This window comes from Penicillium solitum (genome assembly GCF_028829755.1).
Source record: "Penicillium solitum strain IBT 25940 chromosome Unknown utg000002l_segment0_segment0, whole genome shotgun sequence".
NCBI classification, from domain to species: Eukaryota; Fungi; Ascomycota; class Eurotiomycetes; order Eurotiales; family Aspergillaceae; genus Penicillium; species Penicillium solitum.
The window spans coordinates 213,033-228,935 of record NW_027072122.1 but is presented as its reverse complement, the minus strand read 5'-3'; the positions used below and the strand labels follow the sequence as shown (position 1 = coordinate 228,935).

Here is a 15,903-nt window from a genome sequence, read left to right as displayed (position 1 = left end):
ACACTTGAGGGCCATTCGGATTTTATTTGGTCAGTAGCGTTTTCCCCCTTCAACCGGCAACTGGCGTCCGGCTCCCATGATAAGACAGTCCGGCTTTGGGATCCTATCTAGGACGCCCTACATCAAAACCTGGAAGGCAATTTAGGCCCCGTTCGGTCGATGGTATTCTCTCCCGACGGCCTACGTTTAGCGTTAGGGTTAGAGGATAACACAGTTTGTCTCTGGGATCTGAAGACGGGCGCCCTGAAGCAAAAGCTCGAGGGCCATTCGGGTTGGGTCCAGTCGGTAGCATTCTCCCCTGACAGCCAACTCATTGCATCCGGCTCCTATGATAATACAATTCGACTCTGGAACCCTGCGACGGGCTTCCCGTATCGCTTGCTCGAGGGTCATTTAGGCTTGGTTTCATCGATCCCATTTTCTCTCAATGGCCAACTTCTGGCGTCTGGCTCATATGATATGACCGTCCGGGTCTGGGAGTTGAAGACAGGTGCCGTCCAGCAGATTTTGATAGCTAAAGGAGCAGTCAGTGAGCTGCGTTGTTCACCAGATGCATCATGTCATGTCACAACCGATTTCGGAGCCCTCACTATCCAGTCAAAATGTGGGAGTCATGCTTCTAGTTCGCCTCCTACGAAAGTTGATATATCTATACTGGAGCGTCGGTGGATAACCCTCAACGGCAATAAGGCACTACTATGGCTTCCTCCTGAGTTTCGCCCCACATGCTCCACGGTCAAAGACAGTACCCTTGCTCTTAGATATACATCGGGAAAGGTTTCATTTATAGAGTTTAGGGAAGAGTAAACATATCTTGAGGTCATTGCGAAGCCAAGGGGGTGGTGAAGTAATTCATAGGTTGACGAGGAAATTTGTAATGCTGTGAAGTGTCAGCTTTGATTGCTTTGACCTAGCCTTTAATCCCACATCGAACGGAAGACGAAATCATTTTCAGCAGCTTTGAGATTTCGGTATCTTCCGTCATCGTTTCCATATAGCACATGATATAGTCTCGCAGCACGTCTTGCATATCCACTATTTGCTCATATTGCAGGACAGTTCGAATTTTTCGAGAGATTGAACCACCTTATATAAGGAAAAAGCATGCAGTGAAACCCAGTTTGTTTTATAAGCAAACTAATTTGTTCTAGCGTGGCACAACAGTTCAGTGCACAACAGTTCGTTCACAAAGCTATAGCGATGATCAACTATCGAGCCTTCAGCGACCTTCGGTCGTAGAGTCTGGTGAAATCATTCAAGTAGATTCCAAAATACAAGGAAGCATCATGACGTGGAATGCTTTTTGAACGAGATTACAATGCTCATATATTTTCACATCTTGCCGAGCATCACCCCCAAAAGTTTGTTGGAAAGTCCTCACTTAACTAAGCGATCGGTCCCCCACAAATACCACAAATAGTCCATAAAACATCAGTAGCAAAGCGAGTGATGCTTTGACTATGCTACAGCAGCTCAGATTGATACGAAGTTGAACGGAGACAAAGCCGAAGATACGCCATAGGACGGGTTTTACTGAGACGGGAAGCAGATAAGAATATAGCCTCCCTAACATAAGGATATGAGAGACCTTACCTTTTAATACAGTCTAGCTATTGAGTTGTGTCACTTCCATCATGAAACTTAGAGCTTCCTAGGGTTGAGTCCTAGCGTCTCGTGTATTTATAGAATGAGAATAGTCTAACGCAAGGAAAGAAAGAAGACAAAATCAAACAAAGAAATATAGATGATAACAGTTGGCTAGCAAAACGTTTCCTACTGCGGCAATTCATCACTTTGGCCATCGATCTCCGAAGTTACGGGTGGAAAGGCAGTCTATTTCCTCGAAGGCAGCATCTCCAGCACCAATTTTGAGGTTATTCGGACTCTAAGTGTTAAATGTTGATTGGACAATACTTATAGGTAAGTGCTCACATGTTAATTCTTTGACACCTTTGACACTTTGAGACATTATCCAACCCATGCTGTGCAGCCCTTACTATTCTTTCGCCTGATTACTCTGCAGGGGCTGGGATAACACACGGTGGTTTCAACTTTCCACATATGCCTTTAAGCCCTAGGTGATACATACTGTCTTCCAAGTTTTGAATTGGAACTTTGTCACCCCTGCTTTAGAGACTTGTGCTAATGGACTTGTATGCTCCCTTTGATCGTGCCTTTGTCTTTCTCATCCTACGCTAACGCCCTTTGATTTTTTTTTTTTTTTTTCACGTTTCATTGGTACTCCCCAAGAAGATGTTTTGAATAATGGCTTGGTGAGGGACGGGGTTGCTCTGGGCTAGACTATAAATGCTTGCGGCTTCACCCGCAGACAACGCTTTCCACAGAATCTTCAGACCCTGAGAATACCAGTCGGAATACCAATTGCCATGGAGCCAAGACCAACAATCAAGTTCAAGCTGAATGGGGTATCAAAATCCGAGGCTGATATCGATAACTTGGAACTCCAAGCTTGCTATCGCGCTCTCGACAACCTGCGAAGCTTATTGTTCCAAGCACCGATGCTGGATCTTCTGAGAGACCAAATCGAGGAAGGGAATCACTACTTTGAATCGCTGATTCGAGCCTCTCAGGGAGAATTCAGAGAATGCAGAACTTATATGAAAGCGACCGGGGTCTCGGCAACAGAGATGAGAACAATCTGCCACCGCTGGCAGCTCTCCCAGCCTATCGACGAGATGGCACGGATGTTTATATTCCCAACGCACCCGGAAAACTATGTCGTGATGCATTCGCCAGGAGCTCCAGCCGAAAATGGGCCGGACTGCGGGGTGGAGGTCATTGGGGGGCACATGGCCAAGATTCAATTTGTTGATCTCATGGGCAGCGAGATTCCGAAGTGGATGACGGATCAGCGAGAGGAGGAGTATGAGATGGTGGAGTACTTGGTCGCGAAACTCGAAACTGGAAGCAAGTTCTACTATATCATGAACGAATTCATGGATACCGAGAGTGGTTGCAAGATCAAGCTGCGGGCCTTCTTCCCCTCTGCTTCGCCCTGGTCATTGGTTAATGAACATGCTGAGCATCTGGCGGTCGAGTTTCGAAATCTTCTCCAAATGGTTTATGGGGCCATCGAGGAACTTGAAGACAGCTATTGACCGTCTTTGCGATCGACAGACAGATCATCATCGTTAGCCCTCGGGACGAGATATCATCGGTTATTCTAGATTGTCAGTTTTCTATCTCAAATGTTTTTCTGCAACGCAAGCATTATTAGATTGATTTTCATGGAGGTCATAGTGGAGTAGATCCAGTAGAGCTCATCGAACTTGTAAGATGAACCAGATGTTCAAAGATTCAAGTAATTTCAGTGAATCGAGTAGTTCACAAAAGCTGCAGGGGGGGAAACCCAATTAGAACACCATTGTAAGTCCGTATGATAAGAAAAAGCCACCAGTAGTACAAGCCAAGCTGAAAGATCGGCTTGCATGGCCACAATTCGATGCGCGGGGAAGAGACCGAGGATTGGACGAGTAGGTCAGGGGGACTCCACGACCGACAATCGAGATTCAGTCGAGATTCAGTTTCCAACACCTGTAACCTGCAATCCAAAGCGAATGCTAGGCTTGGGACGTCCTCGATTGAAAGCGCGGGCATCGTTGTTGGATCTGGTAACCGCAAAGCATACGTTGACACAGCCATCACCGCCCGCCGAGCTGCCACCGCTTCCAGACTCGCCCTCCTCAACTACCTTCACCCACTCCGTGTCCCCCCATTCCACACAGGCTTCTTCCATTATGAGTTCAGACGATTCTGAGAACCATGGCTCGGTCTTTTCGGTCTCCGGCCCTGTCGTCGTGGCCGAGAACATGATCGGTTGTGCCATGTACGAGTTGGTAGGCAGCCCCAGCTCCAAGACCGTGGAGAACCCCAGATACTGACCGCATAGTGTCGTGTCGGTCATGACCTACTTGTTGGTGAGGTCATTCGTATCGAGCAAGATAAGGCCACGATTCAGGTCTACGAGGAAACAGGTAGAGCTCCGCAGCCCCCCAAACCCACATGGTTTCACTATCCCCTCCCAAAGAGCTATGCTGACCATTGTGATCATTCAATAACAGACGGCTTGACTGTCGGCGACCCGGTGACGAGAACAGGCAAGCCCCTTTCAGTCGAGCTTGGCCCCGGTCTGATGGAGACGATCTACGACGGTATTCAGCGACCCCTCAAAGCCATCGCCGACCAATCGAAGGGTATCTACATTCCCCGTGGTATTTCGGTGAATGCCTTGGACCGCGAGCGCAAGTGGGAATACAAGCCTACCAGCTTCAAGGTCGGCGACCACATCACTGGTGGTGACATCTGGGGTAGCGTGTTCGAGAACAGTCTGGTGAACGACCACAAGATCCTGCTGCCTCCTCGTGCACGGGGTACCATTACCCGCATTGCTCCCGCTGGCAGCTACACCGTTGAAGAGAAGCTGCTCGAGGTGGAGTTCGATGGTAAGAAGACCGAGTTCGGTATGATGCAGACCTGGCCCGTTCGTGTTCCCCGCCCGGTTAGCGACAGGCTGTCCGCCGATGCGCCCTTCATTGTCGGCCAGAGAGTGTTGGATGCTCTCTTCCCCAGTGTCCAGGGTGGTACTGTCTGTATTCCTGGTGCTTTCGGATGTGGAAAGACTGTCATTTCCCAGAGTGTGTCCAAGTTCTCGAACAGTGATATCATCGTCTACGTTGGCTGCGGTGAGCGTGGTAACGAGATGGCTGAAGTGTTGATGGATTTCCCCGAAGTACGTTTCCTCCCCAGAATTACCGCGATGACGTTTTACTGACTGCCTTTTCTTTTCCAGCTCTCTATTAACGTCGACGGCCGCAAGGAGCCTATCATGAAGCGTACCTGCCTGATCGCCAACACCTCCAACATGCCCGTCGCCGCTCGTGAGGCCTCTATTTATACCGGTATCACTATCGCCGAATACTTCCGTGACCAGGGCAAGGATGTGGCTATGATGGCAGACTCCAGTTCCCGTTGGGCTGAGGCTCTGCGTGAGATCTCGGGTCGTCTGGGTGAAATGCCTGCTGACCAAGGTTTCCCCGCGTACCTGGGAGCCAAGCTTGCCTCTTTCTACGAGCGTGCTGGAAAGAGCAGTGCTCTTGGCAGCCCCGAGCGTGTGGGTAGTGTCAGCATCGTGGGTGCTGTCAGCCCGCCCGGTGGTGATTTCTCCGATCCCGTCACCAGCAGTACCCTGGGTATTGTCCAGGTCTTCTGGGGTCTTGACAAGAAGCTGGCGCAGCGCAAGCACTTCCCTTCGGTCAACACCTCTATCTCTTACAGCAAGTACAACGCAATTTTGGATAAATACTACGAGAAGGATCACCCCGAGTTCCCTCGTCTGCGTGATCAGATTCGTGAGCTTTTGGCCAAGTCCGAGGAACTGGACCAGGTCGTCCAGCTGGTCGGTAAGGCCGCGCTGGGTGATTCGGATAAGATCACGCTCGACGTGTCCAGCTTGCTCAAGGATGACTTCCTCCAGCAGAACGGATACAGTGACTACGATCAGTTCTGCCCCCGTGTGGAAGACCGAGTACATGATGAAGGCTTTCATGGGCTACCACAACGAGGCCCAAAAGGCTATTGCTCAGGGTCAGAACTGGAATAAGGTCCGTGAAGCTACTGCTGATATTCAGAGTTCTCTTCGCAACATGAAGTTCGAGGTTCCTGAGGATGAGGCGGAGGTCTCGGCCAAGTACGAGAAGATCCTCCAGTCTATGACTGAGCGGTTCGCCTCGGTCTCGGATGAGTGAAAGTGACATCTTGACTTCGCATGTATTTTCCTTTAGATGTTTGTTCAAGCACATTCCCCTGTAGTTATTGTGTCCAAATCAACTTGCTTTTTTCCATTTTGGTGACCTTGAACGTTTGTATAGTTAACTTCCAGATGTACATGTGGCCCGTACGCGTCAGGCAGCACAAGACTTGCGCACATGACTGGAGATCAAAGCTATTAGGTTATTTGACAGGTAGAATTATTTGTATTTCTTCAGCATATCCAATAATACACTATAACATCGTCCATCGGAGTACCTATTTTGATTGCAGCCTAAACAGAGAAGAGACCCAGAGAGACCGCTCTGGACGCCACTACATCACCGCCTTCGAGAGTCAACCAAACAATCCCTCCACTTGCATCGTGCACCTCCCCCCGGTTCTACCTAATTTCAACTTCTCTGTTGCCTCATTTTTCTTGCTTTTTCAATCGTTCTTGCTAGAAGCACCTTTCATATCTCAAATCGCCAGCCATGGCAAGCCCTACGTCCGGCTACTCGTGCGCAAACCCCCTGTCCCTTTCCGATGCGGTCTGGCTAATCTCCGTGCAGCATAAATGTCAATGACCCCAGCTTGATTTCGCTGGTTAACAAGCTTCAAGATGTCTTCTCCACAGTCGGTGTATGTATACCTACTCAGAGGTCACAGCTCAATTGTGATTCCAGGGGCACCACGTGTGCTAACACCGCCTGCTCGCTTTAGGTACAAAACCCGATCGATCTGCCCCAAATCGCCGTCGTTGGATCGCAATCCAGTGGAAAGAGTTCAGTGCTAGAGAATATCGTCGGCCGGGATTTGTATGTTGCTCGTTTTTGGGAGCTTGCGCGGCCCCCCGTCCACACCTCCGGTGGCGGGGCATGCGACACAATGTCAACAATAATTGCTAACTAAGTTTTTGCCTTGCAGCTTGCCTCGTGGCTCTGGAATCGTCACTCGGAGACCTCTTATCCTGCAACTGATTAACAAATCCCCCACCACGAATGGTGAGACCAAGTTGGAGACAACGGACAGCGAGTCCAACGTGAACGAGTATGGTGAATTCCTCCACCTCCCCGGGGAGAAGTTCTTCGACTTCAACAAGATTCGGGATGAAATCGTGCGCGAAACGGAAACCAAGGTCGGAAAGAATGCCGGAATCTCGCCCTCCCCGATCAACCTGCGCATTTACTCTCCCAACGTCTTGACCTTGACCCTCGTCGATCTTCCCGGTTTGACCAAGGTCCCCGTCGGAGACCAACCGAAGGATATTGAGAAGCAGATCCGTGATATGGTCCTCAAATATATCAGCAAGCCCAATGCAATCATCCTAGCAGTCACTTCGGCCAACCAGGATCTTGCCAACTCCGATGGTTTGAAGCTGGCGCGTGAGGTGGACCCAGAAGGTCAGCGCACCATTGGTGTGTTGAGTAAGGTCGATCTGATGGACGATGGAACCGATGTGGTGGATATTCTCGCTGGACGAATTATCCCCCTGCGCCTGGGTTACGTTCCAGTGGTCAACCGTGGCCAGCGTGACATTGAGAACAAGAAACTCATTGCCCAAGCCCTAGAGAACGAGAAGAACTTCTTCGAGAACCACAAGGCATACCGGAATAAGGCTTCCTACTGCGGTACGCCATATCTGGCTCGGAAGTTGAACTTGGTACGAATTGATCCCAGCTTGTCCCAGAGACCTTTGAACTAACGGATTTCCTCTTTTTAGATCCTTATGATGCACATCAAACAAACCCTACCCGATATCAAGGCCCGCATTTCCACCTCCCTCCAGAAATACACCGCAGAGCTAGGTCAACTAGGCGACTCTATGCTCGGCAACAGCGCCAACATCATCCTGAACATCATCACCGAATTCAGCAACGAGTACCGTACAGTCTTGGAGGGAAATAACCAGGAGTTGTCCAGCATCGAACTGTCCGGTGGTGCTCGTATTTCCTTTGTGTTCCACGAACTCTACTCGAACGGTGTCAAGGCTGTCGATCCCTTCGACCTTGTGAAGGACATTGACATCCGGACTATCCTTTACAACTCGTCCGGTTCCTCACCCGCACTATTCGTTGGCACCACCGCCTTCGAGTTGATCGTCAAACAACAGATCAGACGCCTGGAAGAGCCCAGCTTGAAGTGTATCTCGCTGGTTTACGACGAGCTGGTCCGCATCCTGAGCCAGCTCCTGACCAAGCAGTTGTTCCGCCGCTACCCCATGCTCAAGGAGAAGTTCCATGCTGTCGTCATCTCCTTCTTCAAGAAATGCCTCGAGCCCACCAACAAGCTGGTCAAGGACTTGATCAACATGGAATCCACCTACGTGAACACCGGCCACCCCGATTTCCTGAACGGACACCGCGCCATGACTCTTGTCAACGAGCGTCAAGCTGCGGCTAAGCCTACGCAGGTCGACCCCAAGACCGGCAAGCCTCTCCTCCCTGCCCGTGCCCAGAGCCCCTCGCTCGACACCACCGGTGATGCTACCAACAACAGTGGGTTCTTCGGCAGCTTCTGGGCTTCCAAGAACAAGAAGAAGATGGCTCTCATGGAGGCTCCTCCCCCAACTCTCAAGGCTTCAGCCAGCTTGTCTGAGCGTGAAGCCACCGAGGTCGAGGTTATCAGTGAGTTAACCAGATCATACAAATTCCTTGTGGCACTTCACTAACACTCGCGCAGAACTCCTGATTACCTCCTACTTCAACATTGTCAAGCGCACAATGATTGACATGGTCCCCAAGGCGGTCATGTACACCCTGGTCCAGTATGTCACCTCCATACGAAACCCCCACCCCAATACTCGAGTATACTAACAAATGATTTCTCTAGATTCACCAAGGATGAGATGCAACGCGAACTCCTGGAGAACATGTACCGCACCAACGAACTTGACGAACTCCTTAAGGAGAGCGATTACACGACCCGCCGACGAAAGGAATGCCAGCAGATGGTCGAGAGCCTGGGTCGCGCCAGTGAGATCGTCAGCCAAGTCCAGTGATGAAATAGTGGACTTGGTCACCAGACGATTTATCCACAGAGGAAAAAATCATCCCATTGACCGCTGCATTGGCGGAGTTGGGCTCCTCGCATCTCTTTGTGATTTTTGCAACACGCTCCGAATATCTTGACTATACTCCGTACTTGCTTTGCTGTTCGTACCCCGTTGGTTAGCGACTTGTCCCGTTGGTCCCTTATTTAGATGTTGATCTGGGTGGTTCGGGTTCGGGGATCAAATTTCGGATTTGCGTCCTTGGTGATCGTCTTTGGTTTCGATAAGAGGGGGGAGTTCTTTGCTTCGTCCTGCTACGTGTTTTCTTTTGTTTTTTTTCCCAATTTGAGAGCTCTATACCGTTTTCCTTTCTCTCATTGCTTGGTCTGTTGTCTGTGTTCGCTGACTTCCTGCCTTGGACGCCCGGATGATTGTATCAATTAATGATTTTGTCTCTGCTTTATGACTTAGCTTAGAATTCACATTTGACTTTTCAATTTGTTTCCCGGTCACTTCCAGTGTAAAGCAGATGGTGGCTGTAATATATATAGGGGATTTGGAGATGGTAGCATTAGCGTTTGGGGTGTTAGATATATGTCCACATATCCAAACGAAAAAAAAAGGTCTTAGGAGAGCAAGACGATGGACTACTTTTATATGTTAGGCAAGATGAACAGATGATTATGAAGATGATGATGTCCTTCATATTTTACTTCTGCAGGTTTGATGTGGCAGAAGTACTCTAAATACATAAAACTGGAAAGTACTGAGGTACTTTCCAGTGAATACAAAACAAATTGATCCAACCTCCCAAGCAAATGTCGACAGTCACACGGACGTTGATGATGTCCATGGAAGCAAAGTTCGAGCTGAGATTTGAAGACTCAGCAGAGTCGGTGCAAGGTGTAAGTGTTGGATAATGCAAATGAAATCCCAAATCCTGCCAAAGATATCAAAACAAAGTTCATTCATACATTCCCATGTCCATCCCCCTCCCATATTCTCCATATCCATCCTTCCAAGCCCAATGTGGCGCTGTGAGATGCGACAGTTGTGAAGTGAAGTCCATGCTGGATCGGGTTGTCTTTCGAGGTGACGTGCTTCCATTCAATGATTCCATTCAATGATTCCATGGCTGTCTGCCAGTGGTCTCTTCAGGGGTGTGGATGATGCTTGGACTTGTTGCCTTTTCGCCTTGAAATTTTGTTGTTTCTTTGAGTGTGCGCGTTTTGTTTTGCTTTTTGGCGTTTGTGGGTTGTGGCAGTCCTATTGCATGCTTGTTGAGCAAAGTTGTAAGTCCCCCGTGGCGAAGAGTGTTGCGGTCAGAGTGGATTTTTTTCATTATTGTGATCTGTGCCTTAAGATTGGAATTTTCATTCTCATTGTCTTTGTCAGGGGAACTGGTTTGAAGTCTTACCATGCTCATGAGTCTTGTCATGATGAATTCGTGTTGAAACAACCTTCTCATCTGCATGAGGAAAGATATAAGGTGAGAGAGACATCTCATTTGATGCATTGGTGAGGCCTCAAGGTTGTCAAAAAGTTGGTGGTTGGTCATGAGTAGCTTGGACAGAAGAGCTTGATGATTGGTGCCCCATGTTTCAGTGTGTCAACCCAGTCCAGTGGGAAGTGCTCAGCAGTCAAAGGTAAAAGTCGATTTTGATTGTTGTCATGTCGATGAAGGTGACGAGTGTTCAAGGTTTATGTCTCGCGGGTGGGATCGTTGGTACCGTTTCGTGAAGAGTTGATGTGGTCTTGAGTGTTGGGATTTGATGTGACCAAAAGCTGAGGGTGCTGAGAGATTGGTGGTTGTCGAGTGCTGAGAAATGACTGGGAGGTGTGCGCTGAAATTTCCATACTGCAATCCTGAGAGGTCACTCCTGTCAGGCTTCACCACCATGTAACTCACGTGGACAGCATTGATATACCAGAGTCAATTCGCAGTGGGCAGCATTGATTTACCAGAATCAACTCGCGGTGGACGGCACTGATATACGAAAGTCACTCGCAGTGGACGGCCCTGATATACCAGAATCAACTCACAGTCCCAAGTGAAGTAGGAACAGTGCACTCCCTGAGCATACAACCCAACACACCGCCTGTTGGTGTTGTGAAGTATGGTGTCAGAGAATGATGTTCCTAGTCCACTCGTGACCGTCGAGGATAATGGTTCTTCATTGCTGTCACAGTCCCAGGTACTAGAAACATGGATCTCATGATCATACATCTCAGACACACCGCCTGTTGGTGCCGAGAAGTATGGTGTCAGAAGATGTATTTCTAGCGGTCTCGTGGTGACTGTCGAGGACGATGGTTATTCAGTGCAGTCACGGTCCCAAGTACTAGAAACAATAATCCCCTGATCATACAACCCAACACACCTCCTGTTGGTGTTGAGAAGTATGGTGTCAAAAGGATGTATTTCTAGCGCACTTGGTGGCCGTCGAGGATAATGGTTCTTCATGCTGCCACAGTCCCAGGTACTAGAAACATGGTTCGCCTGATCATACATCTCAGACACACCGCTTGTGGGTGCCGAGAAGTATGGTGTCAGAGGATGTATTTCTAGCGGTCTCGTGGTGACTGTCGAGGATAATGGTTCTTCATGCTTCCGCAGTGCCAAGTACCAGAAACAGGGACCGCCTGATCATACAACCCAACACACCGCCTGTTGGTGCTTAGAAGCATGGTGTCAGAGGATGTATTCCTGGCTCACTTGGCTACTGTCGAGTAAGGTAGTGAGGGGCCGGCAGGAGGTGGTCTCCAATATTGCAGCGGGTTGGTGGGTTTCCGCACTAGACTGGGTGGCGGGATGCAATGACCGTGTGAGATATGGGATTTCTTCGAAAGAGTGGACCGAATTGAGCAGGAACTTGTTCGAATTTTCGAGGATCTCGTGGGTTGACGGTGGTGACTGGGACTGTTAGCTCTGGCAAAAGAGAAACACAGGTTGAGGAACAAACCATCGTGTCATTGCATCCCTCTTGATTCAGGGTGGATCATGAGCTCTGCTGGCTGGGTCATGGTGGAATTGGAAGGTGTCGAAAGACTCCAGTGGAGAGTCATCAGGGAACTGTGCTTTTGGAAGTCAGCCTTGAAGCTTTGGAGGTAATTTTTGTGAGTGATCTCACCAAATCTCGTTTTCTTGCCATCGTCAAAAGCAACCAATTCTCCATCCCTTTTCCTTCCCCTTCTCCCTTCTCCTTCTTCCGTTTTCCTTCTCGTTCTTCCATCCAATCCAGATCCGTCCTTTTTTTGTTTGTTCCTTCTCCTTCATTTTATTTCCTTGTTTTGTTAGCTGTTGCGTGGGGTCAATGTGGTGTTGATGTTTTTTGTTTTGTTTTCGGTTGAGTTTCAGGCAGTTGCCAGAGTATGGTTTGATTCGTAGACAAAGGTGGTTTGATACGCAGAGGTATGTTGTCAATGATAGCAAGGCCAATGGGTGGCCTTGAGCTGGAGATGCTGCGATGGCAGCCAGGAGGCATTTGCCGATGGAGGTGTGGGGGAAGCCCAGTTCGGTTGTTGTGGACATGACAGCAGAGGCCAAACTTTTGGAAGCTGGCGTGGATGACTGATAAGAAAGTCTCCTTTAGCAACTCAAATAATGAAGTTGGTGTGGAAATGACATACAGTTGTCATATGTCACATCCATGAAAAAGGTAGCCTCACAAGGTTGTTGTGGCTGTTCAAAGATGCGGAGGTGTGTGTATTTGATGTAAAGCGTGGCGGCCATGCACAGAAAGTCGAGGTGGTAGCAGGCACAAGCAAGAGGCTGCGAGGCAGGCAGATTGAAAAGGATGAGAGATGGGATTCCTGTGACAGAAGACACCGAGGTGAACCTGCGTCAGCCACGGAACCGGTTGGTAAGATCTTCCACTCATCATCGCAGAGCAGAACGCACAGAGAGGTGGGAGAGTTCTGATGCTGGAGTTCTTACCTGGATAGCTGCAAACTGCAATCCGGGTTGCTGCTCGTTGTGCTGGGCTGGAAGCATAAAAATGCAATTGAATACCATCGAGGTAAAGAGGCTGTGTCAAGCAGGGTGTTGTTTTCATTCCATATCTGCTGCAATTAGTACCAAGGTGGTCAGGGGGGAGGAAGGTGGATGGGAAAAGAGACAAAAGGAAGTAGAAACTCACAGAACAAGTAGTTTTGTCAAATCCTTGTGCATGGTTCAAGGTCTGAGGAGAAAGGCTGTCCAAAGGATGGAACATATGAGTGGTCTTTTCACATATCTGATATAGTCAGTTCCGTGCCATGAAGAGCTGAGTGTACGAAGGAGATGGTATGATCACGATGAATGATGGAAGGTGATCATTGGTGATGGAACAAACTTAATGAAAGGGCAAGGAGGTGATAGCATGTTGAAGAGGCAGGGGATGGTTGAAGTGGATGGGGGATGAGGATGAAAGAAGATACTCACAGTGTACAGCAGAGATGCAAAATGAAAAGTCAGAGTGGTGAAGCCCACATGGTGTGGGGTCTGTGAGACAAGTGCATGTTAGTGACTGAAGGATGGTGGCGGGTGGTGACAGGTGGTGACAGATAGTAGGTAGACTTACCAGAGTGGACATGATGGACCACGTGGGTGTGGGTGTTGACGTGACAGACGTGACATGTCACAACGATGTGTTGCTCGCAGTCAGATATGGTGACAGGGTCCACTTCCAATGAATCTTGATGGAGGGTGTGGTGGGATGGACAAGGTATTGATGAAACCCAAGCTGATGATGGGGTGTACTTGGGAGTGATGAAACCCAAGCTGATGATGGGGTGTACTTGGGAGTGATGAAACCCCAGATGGAAGATGGGGGTTTGATGAAATGAGAGATGATAAGGATGGGGAGATGAAGAAGGAAGAGAAAAAAAAAGAGGAAGTGGGGGGAGGGGGGGGGGTTTATATAGGTAGGAAATCTACCATTGAGGAAGGTGCCCTCCTTCCCGTTTGGATGGGAGACAATGGGACTCACCCCATTGTTCATTGTCACTTCAGGTGATACCCCCTCCAGTGGGCTGTCTCTACATTTTAAGTGGATAACACAGGGGAATCACGCGTGGGTATGTTCTCAGCTACGTGCGAAGTCATCATATAGTGAGCACCCTTGTAGAAAGAATGAACAACTGTAGCTTGTGAAGCAGCACTCAGGATGAACCAAAGTGAAAGTGATCTTTAGTCAGGAATGAAGCTATCACCGTAATCGTGTACTATGACTATTGTGTAGCTATATCTAATACCCCAGACCCATGGTTATGGTGTCTCCAAGGTCTCATATCATCTACATAAACCATCGAGACTCCTAGGATTTAAAAAGTGCAGAGGCTACTAATTAATATACAGGAGACATGATCTTGCCTACGGGTCAAATACAATAATATTACACCAGAATAAAGCTGTAAGAAATTCGAACTACGCGACAGATTATGTTCAAGTAAATGCCAGGTGTATTCCGAGATCTATAAAGCTGCCACGGGGTTGGAGATAAGCTTTTGACGCTAGACTGTGTCTGGAATAGCGCATCCGCCCTCATGCGGCTACCTAGCCTCCCAGGTCTCACCAGTATCATATGTAGGTACACGTACGTGTCTAGTATCCTTGGTGTTGACATTGTCAAGGCACCATTTCTTGTGGAGTTTTCGGGGTACTATTGATTATGCGTTCCCTACCCCTGTCATATCCTGGCCAACAGAGCGAGGAGAACAGACACAAAGCAAGAGGCGAGATTGCACATCGGAAAGTTCATGAAGGGAAATAGTGTGGGTCAAATTCACATAGTTTTAATGGTTGTAAAAGGCAAGGAACAGCCAGTAGAATAGAGCAATGTCTACTTTCGACCGGTATGCCGATAAACATAGTGCCAATCCTCCTTCTTCAAATCCTGTCGCACCTTGTAATTCCTCTCCGCAGCTTCAACAATCCCCATATCCACATCAGCAACGATGAATCCCTCCTCAGTTCCCATCTTAGCAATTGGTCCCACAAGAGGGAGTGTAATCTGTGACAGGCCCAAGAAATCCTCCGACGGCCCGGCAGCATTGGCAAAGACAACACCACAGGTATTCTCAAAGCAGCGAGAGGTAATCGTCGACTCGAGGAACAGGGCTTCAGAATCCGGGTTATACGCCCGGGCTTCGGGGGAGGCATCGTGGGGAGTCCCTGATAGAAGTTTCAGTTAGATCAGATACCACATCCAAGTAGAGGCGGGGAGGGATCCAATATACAGTAGGTAGGCGCAATCACAATCTGCGCGCCGTCGGCGATCAGTTCCCGGAATGCCTCGGGGAATGCTAGATCCCAGCAGATCAGCATTCCCACGCGACCGATCGGGGTGTCGATTGCCACATGAGGCTCTGGGCCTGAGGAGGTGAGGTGGGGTCGTTCCGGGTGCCAGATGTTCTTTTTGCGGTAAGAGCCGAGCACAGTGCCATCGTTTGAGATAAAGTAGGCTGTGTTGTGGAACAGGGTTGGTTGATCGGACTCTGGGTGCTTTTCGATGATTGTACCCGGTACGATGCAGATTTGCAGTTCTTTGGCCAGGTTTTGGTAATTGACTAGGTACTTGGCGGATTCGCCAGCTTGAACTGCCCAAAGGGGGTCCGTGGGGACCATGCCACTGAGGTGGTATCTGGTTGTCTTGAATTAGCAAGTGTTGATTTATTTTGAGAGTTATCGAGTGTCGTTGGACACATTTCTTACTCTGGAAGAACAGCTAGCTCAGCGCCTTGAGCAGCAGCCTCACTTATGTAGGCGCATGCTGTCTTATGATTGTACTCAATGTCAAGCTCCTAGACTAATGTAAGAATGATTGGAATGGGACTACACGTCATCAATGGTCCAAAGCTTGGGCACGGGCACCCACCTTGATCTGCCATTGAATGACGGCGATGCGATGCGTAGAGGCCATGATATATCAATTGTAAATGTGCGAGTAGCTGATTATGAAGAAGTTAAGAAAGAAACACCAGGAATTAATTACTATCAATGGTTATCTACCGGTTACCCCAACATGAAGTTGGAGAAATTGGGGTCAATGACTTCAACGAACTGACCCCAACCCGACTCCGACCAAATCACCTGTCCAAAGAATCAAGATATCTAGTACAACTTTAGAAGAAACCATTTTTTGATATGAGAGGCTTTATACAAT

The 15,903-nt window shown here is 48.8% G+C and overlaps 7 protein-coding genes across 7 annotated transcripts; 4 read left to right on the top strand and 3 right to left on the bottom strand.

The window, feature by feature from the left end:
* Window positions 1-159: 159 nt before the first annotated feature.
* Window positions 160-807, top strand: N7455_003722 (WD40 repeat domain-containing protein; the record flags this gene model as incomplete). The annotated part of the gene is made up of 1 exon (XM_065604553.1): window positions 160-807. The coding sequence occupies one exon, from the start codon at window positions 160-162 to the stop codon at window positions 805-807; it is 648 nt and encodes a 215-aa protein (XP_065462104.1).
* Window positions 808-2,387: 1,580 nt separating this feature from the next.
* On the top strand, window positions 2,388-3,119 carry N7455_003721 (uncharacterized protein; the record flags this gene model as incomplete). Its single annotated transcript, XM_040958598.2, has 1 exon — window positions 2,388-3,119. One exon carries the CDS (start codon window positions 2,388-2,390, stop codon window positions 3,117-3,119), a length of 732 nt encoding a protein of 243 aa, XP_040810935.2.
* A 459-nt stretch (window positions 3,120-3,578) lies between these two features.
* N7455_003720 (H(+)-transporting V1 sector ATPase subunit A) lies at window positions 3,579-5,765 on the top strand (the record flags this gene model as incomplete). Its single annotated transcript, XM_065604552.1, has 5 exons — window positions 3,579-3,857; window positions 3,911-3,995; window positions 4,083-4,750; window positions 4,811-5,545; window positions 5,592-5,765. 5 exons carry the CDS (start codon window positions 3,579-3,581, stop codon window positions 5,763-5,765), a joined length of 1,941 nt encoding a protein of 646 aa, XP_065462103.1.
* Window positions 5,766-6,030: 265 nt separating this feature from the next.
* On the top strand, window positions 6,031-8,951 carry N7455_003719 (dynamin-like GTPase vpsA). The gene is made up of 7 exons (XM_040958588.2): window positions 6,031-6,286; window positions 6,339-6,408; window positions 6,490-6,584; window positions 6,694-7,429; window positions 7,490-8,393; window positions 8,449-8,533; window positions 8,599-8,951. Exons 1-7 carry the CDS (start codon window positions 6,261-6,263, stop codon window positions 8,765-8,767), a joined length of 2,085 nt encoding a protein of 694 aa, XP_040810982.1. The 5' UTR covers window positions 6,031-6,260; the 3' UTR covers window positions 8,768-8,951.
* Window positions 8,952-9,878: 927 nt separating this feature from the next.
* N7455_003718 (uncharacterized protein) lies at window positions 9,879-10,196 on the bottom strand (the record flags this gene model as incomplete). Its single annotated transcript, XM_065604551.1, has 1 exon — window positions 9,879-10,196. The coding sequence occupies one exon, from the start codon at window positions 10,194-10,196 to the stop codon at window positions 9,879-9,881; it is 318 nt and encodes a 105-aa protein (XP_065462102.1).
* Window positions 10,197-11,912: 1,716 nt separating this feature from the next.
* On the bottom strand, window positions 11,913-13,332 carry N7455_003717 (uncharacterized protein; the record flags this gene model as incomplete). Its single annotated transcript, XM_065604550.1, is given in 5 exon segments — window positions 11,913-12,329; window positions 12,428-12,682; window positions 12,696-12,737; window positions 13,182-13,241; window positions 13,321-13,332. 5 exon segments carry the CDS (start codon window positions 13,330-13,332, stop codon window positions 11,913-11,915), a joined length of 786 nt encoding a protein of 261 aa, XP_065462101.1.
* A 1,248-nt stretch (window positions 13,333-14,580) lies between these two features.
* N7455_003716 (carbon-nitrogen hydrolase family protein) lies at window positions 14,581-15,660 on the bottom strand (the record flags this gene model as incomplete). The annotated part of the gene is made up of 4 exons (XM_040958575.2): window positions 14,581-14,912; window positions 14,978-15,381; window positions 15,453-15,541; window positions 15,616-15,660. The coding sequence occupies 4 exons, from the start codon at window positions 15,658-15,660 to the stop codon at window positions 14,581-14,583; spliced, it is 870 nt and encodes a 289-aa protein (XP_040810999.1).
* Between the last annotated feature and the right edge of the window lie 243 nt (window positions 15,661-15,903).

Coding starts and splice junctions, on each gene's coding strand:
- N7455_003719 (XM_040958588.2), top strand. CDS start 6,261: ATGGCAAGCCCTACGTCCGGCTACTC. Junction 7,430..7,489: donor TGGCTCGGAAGTTGAACTTG/GTACGAATTGAT, acceptor TCCTCTTTTTAG/ATCCTTATGATGCACATCAA. Junction 8,394..8,448: donor CACCGAGGTCGAGGTTATCA/GTGAGTTAACCA, acceptor ACACTCGCGCAG/AACTCCTGATTACCTCCTAC.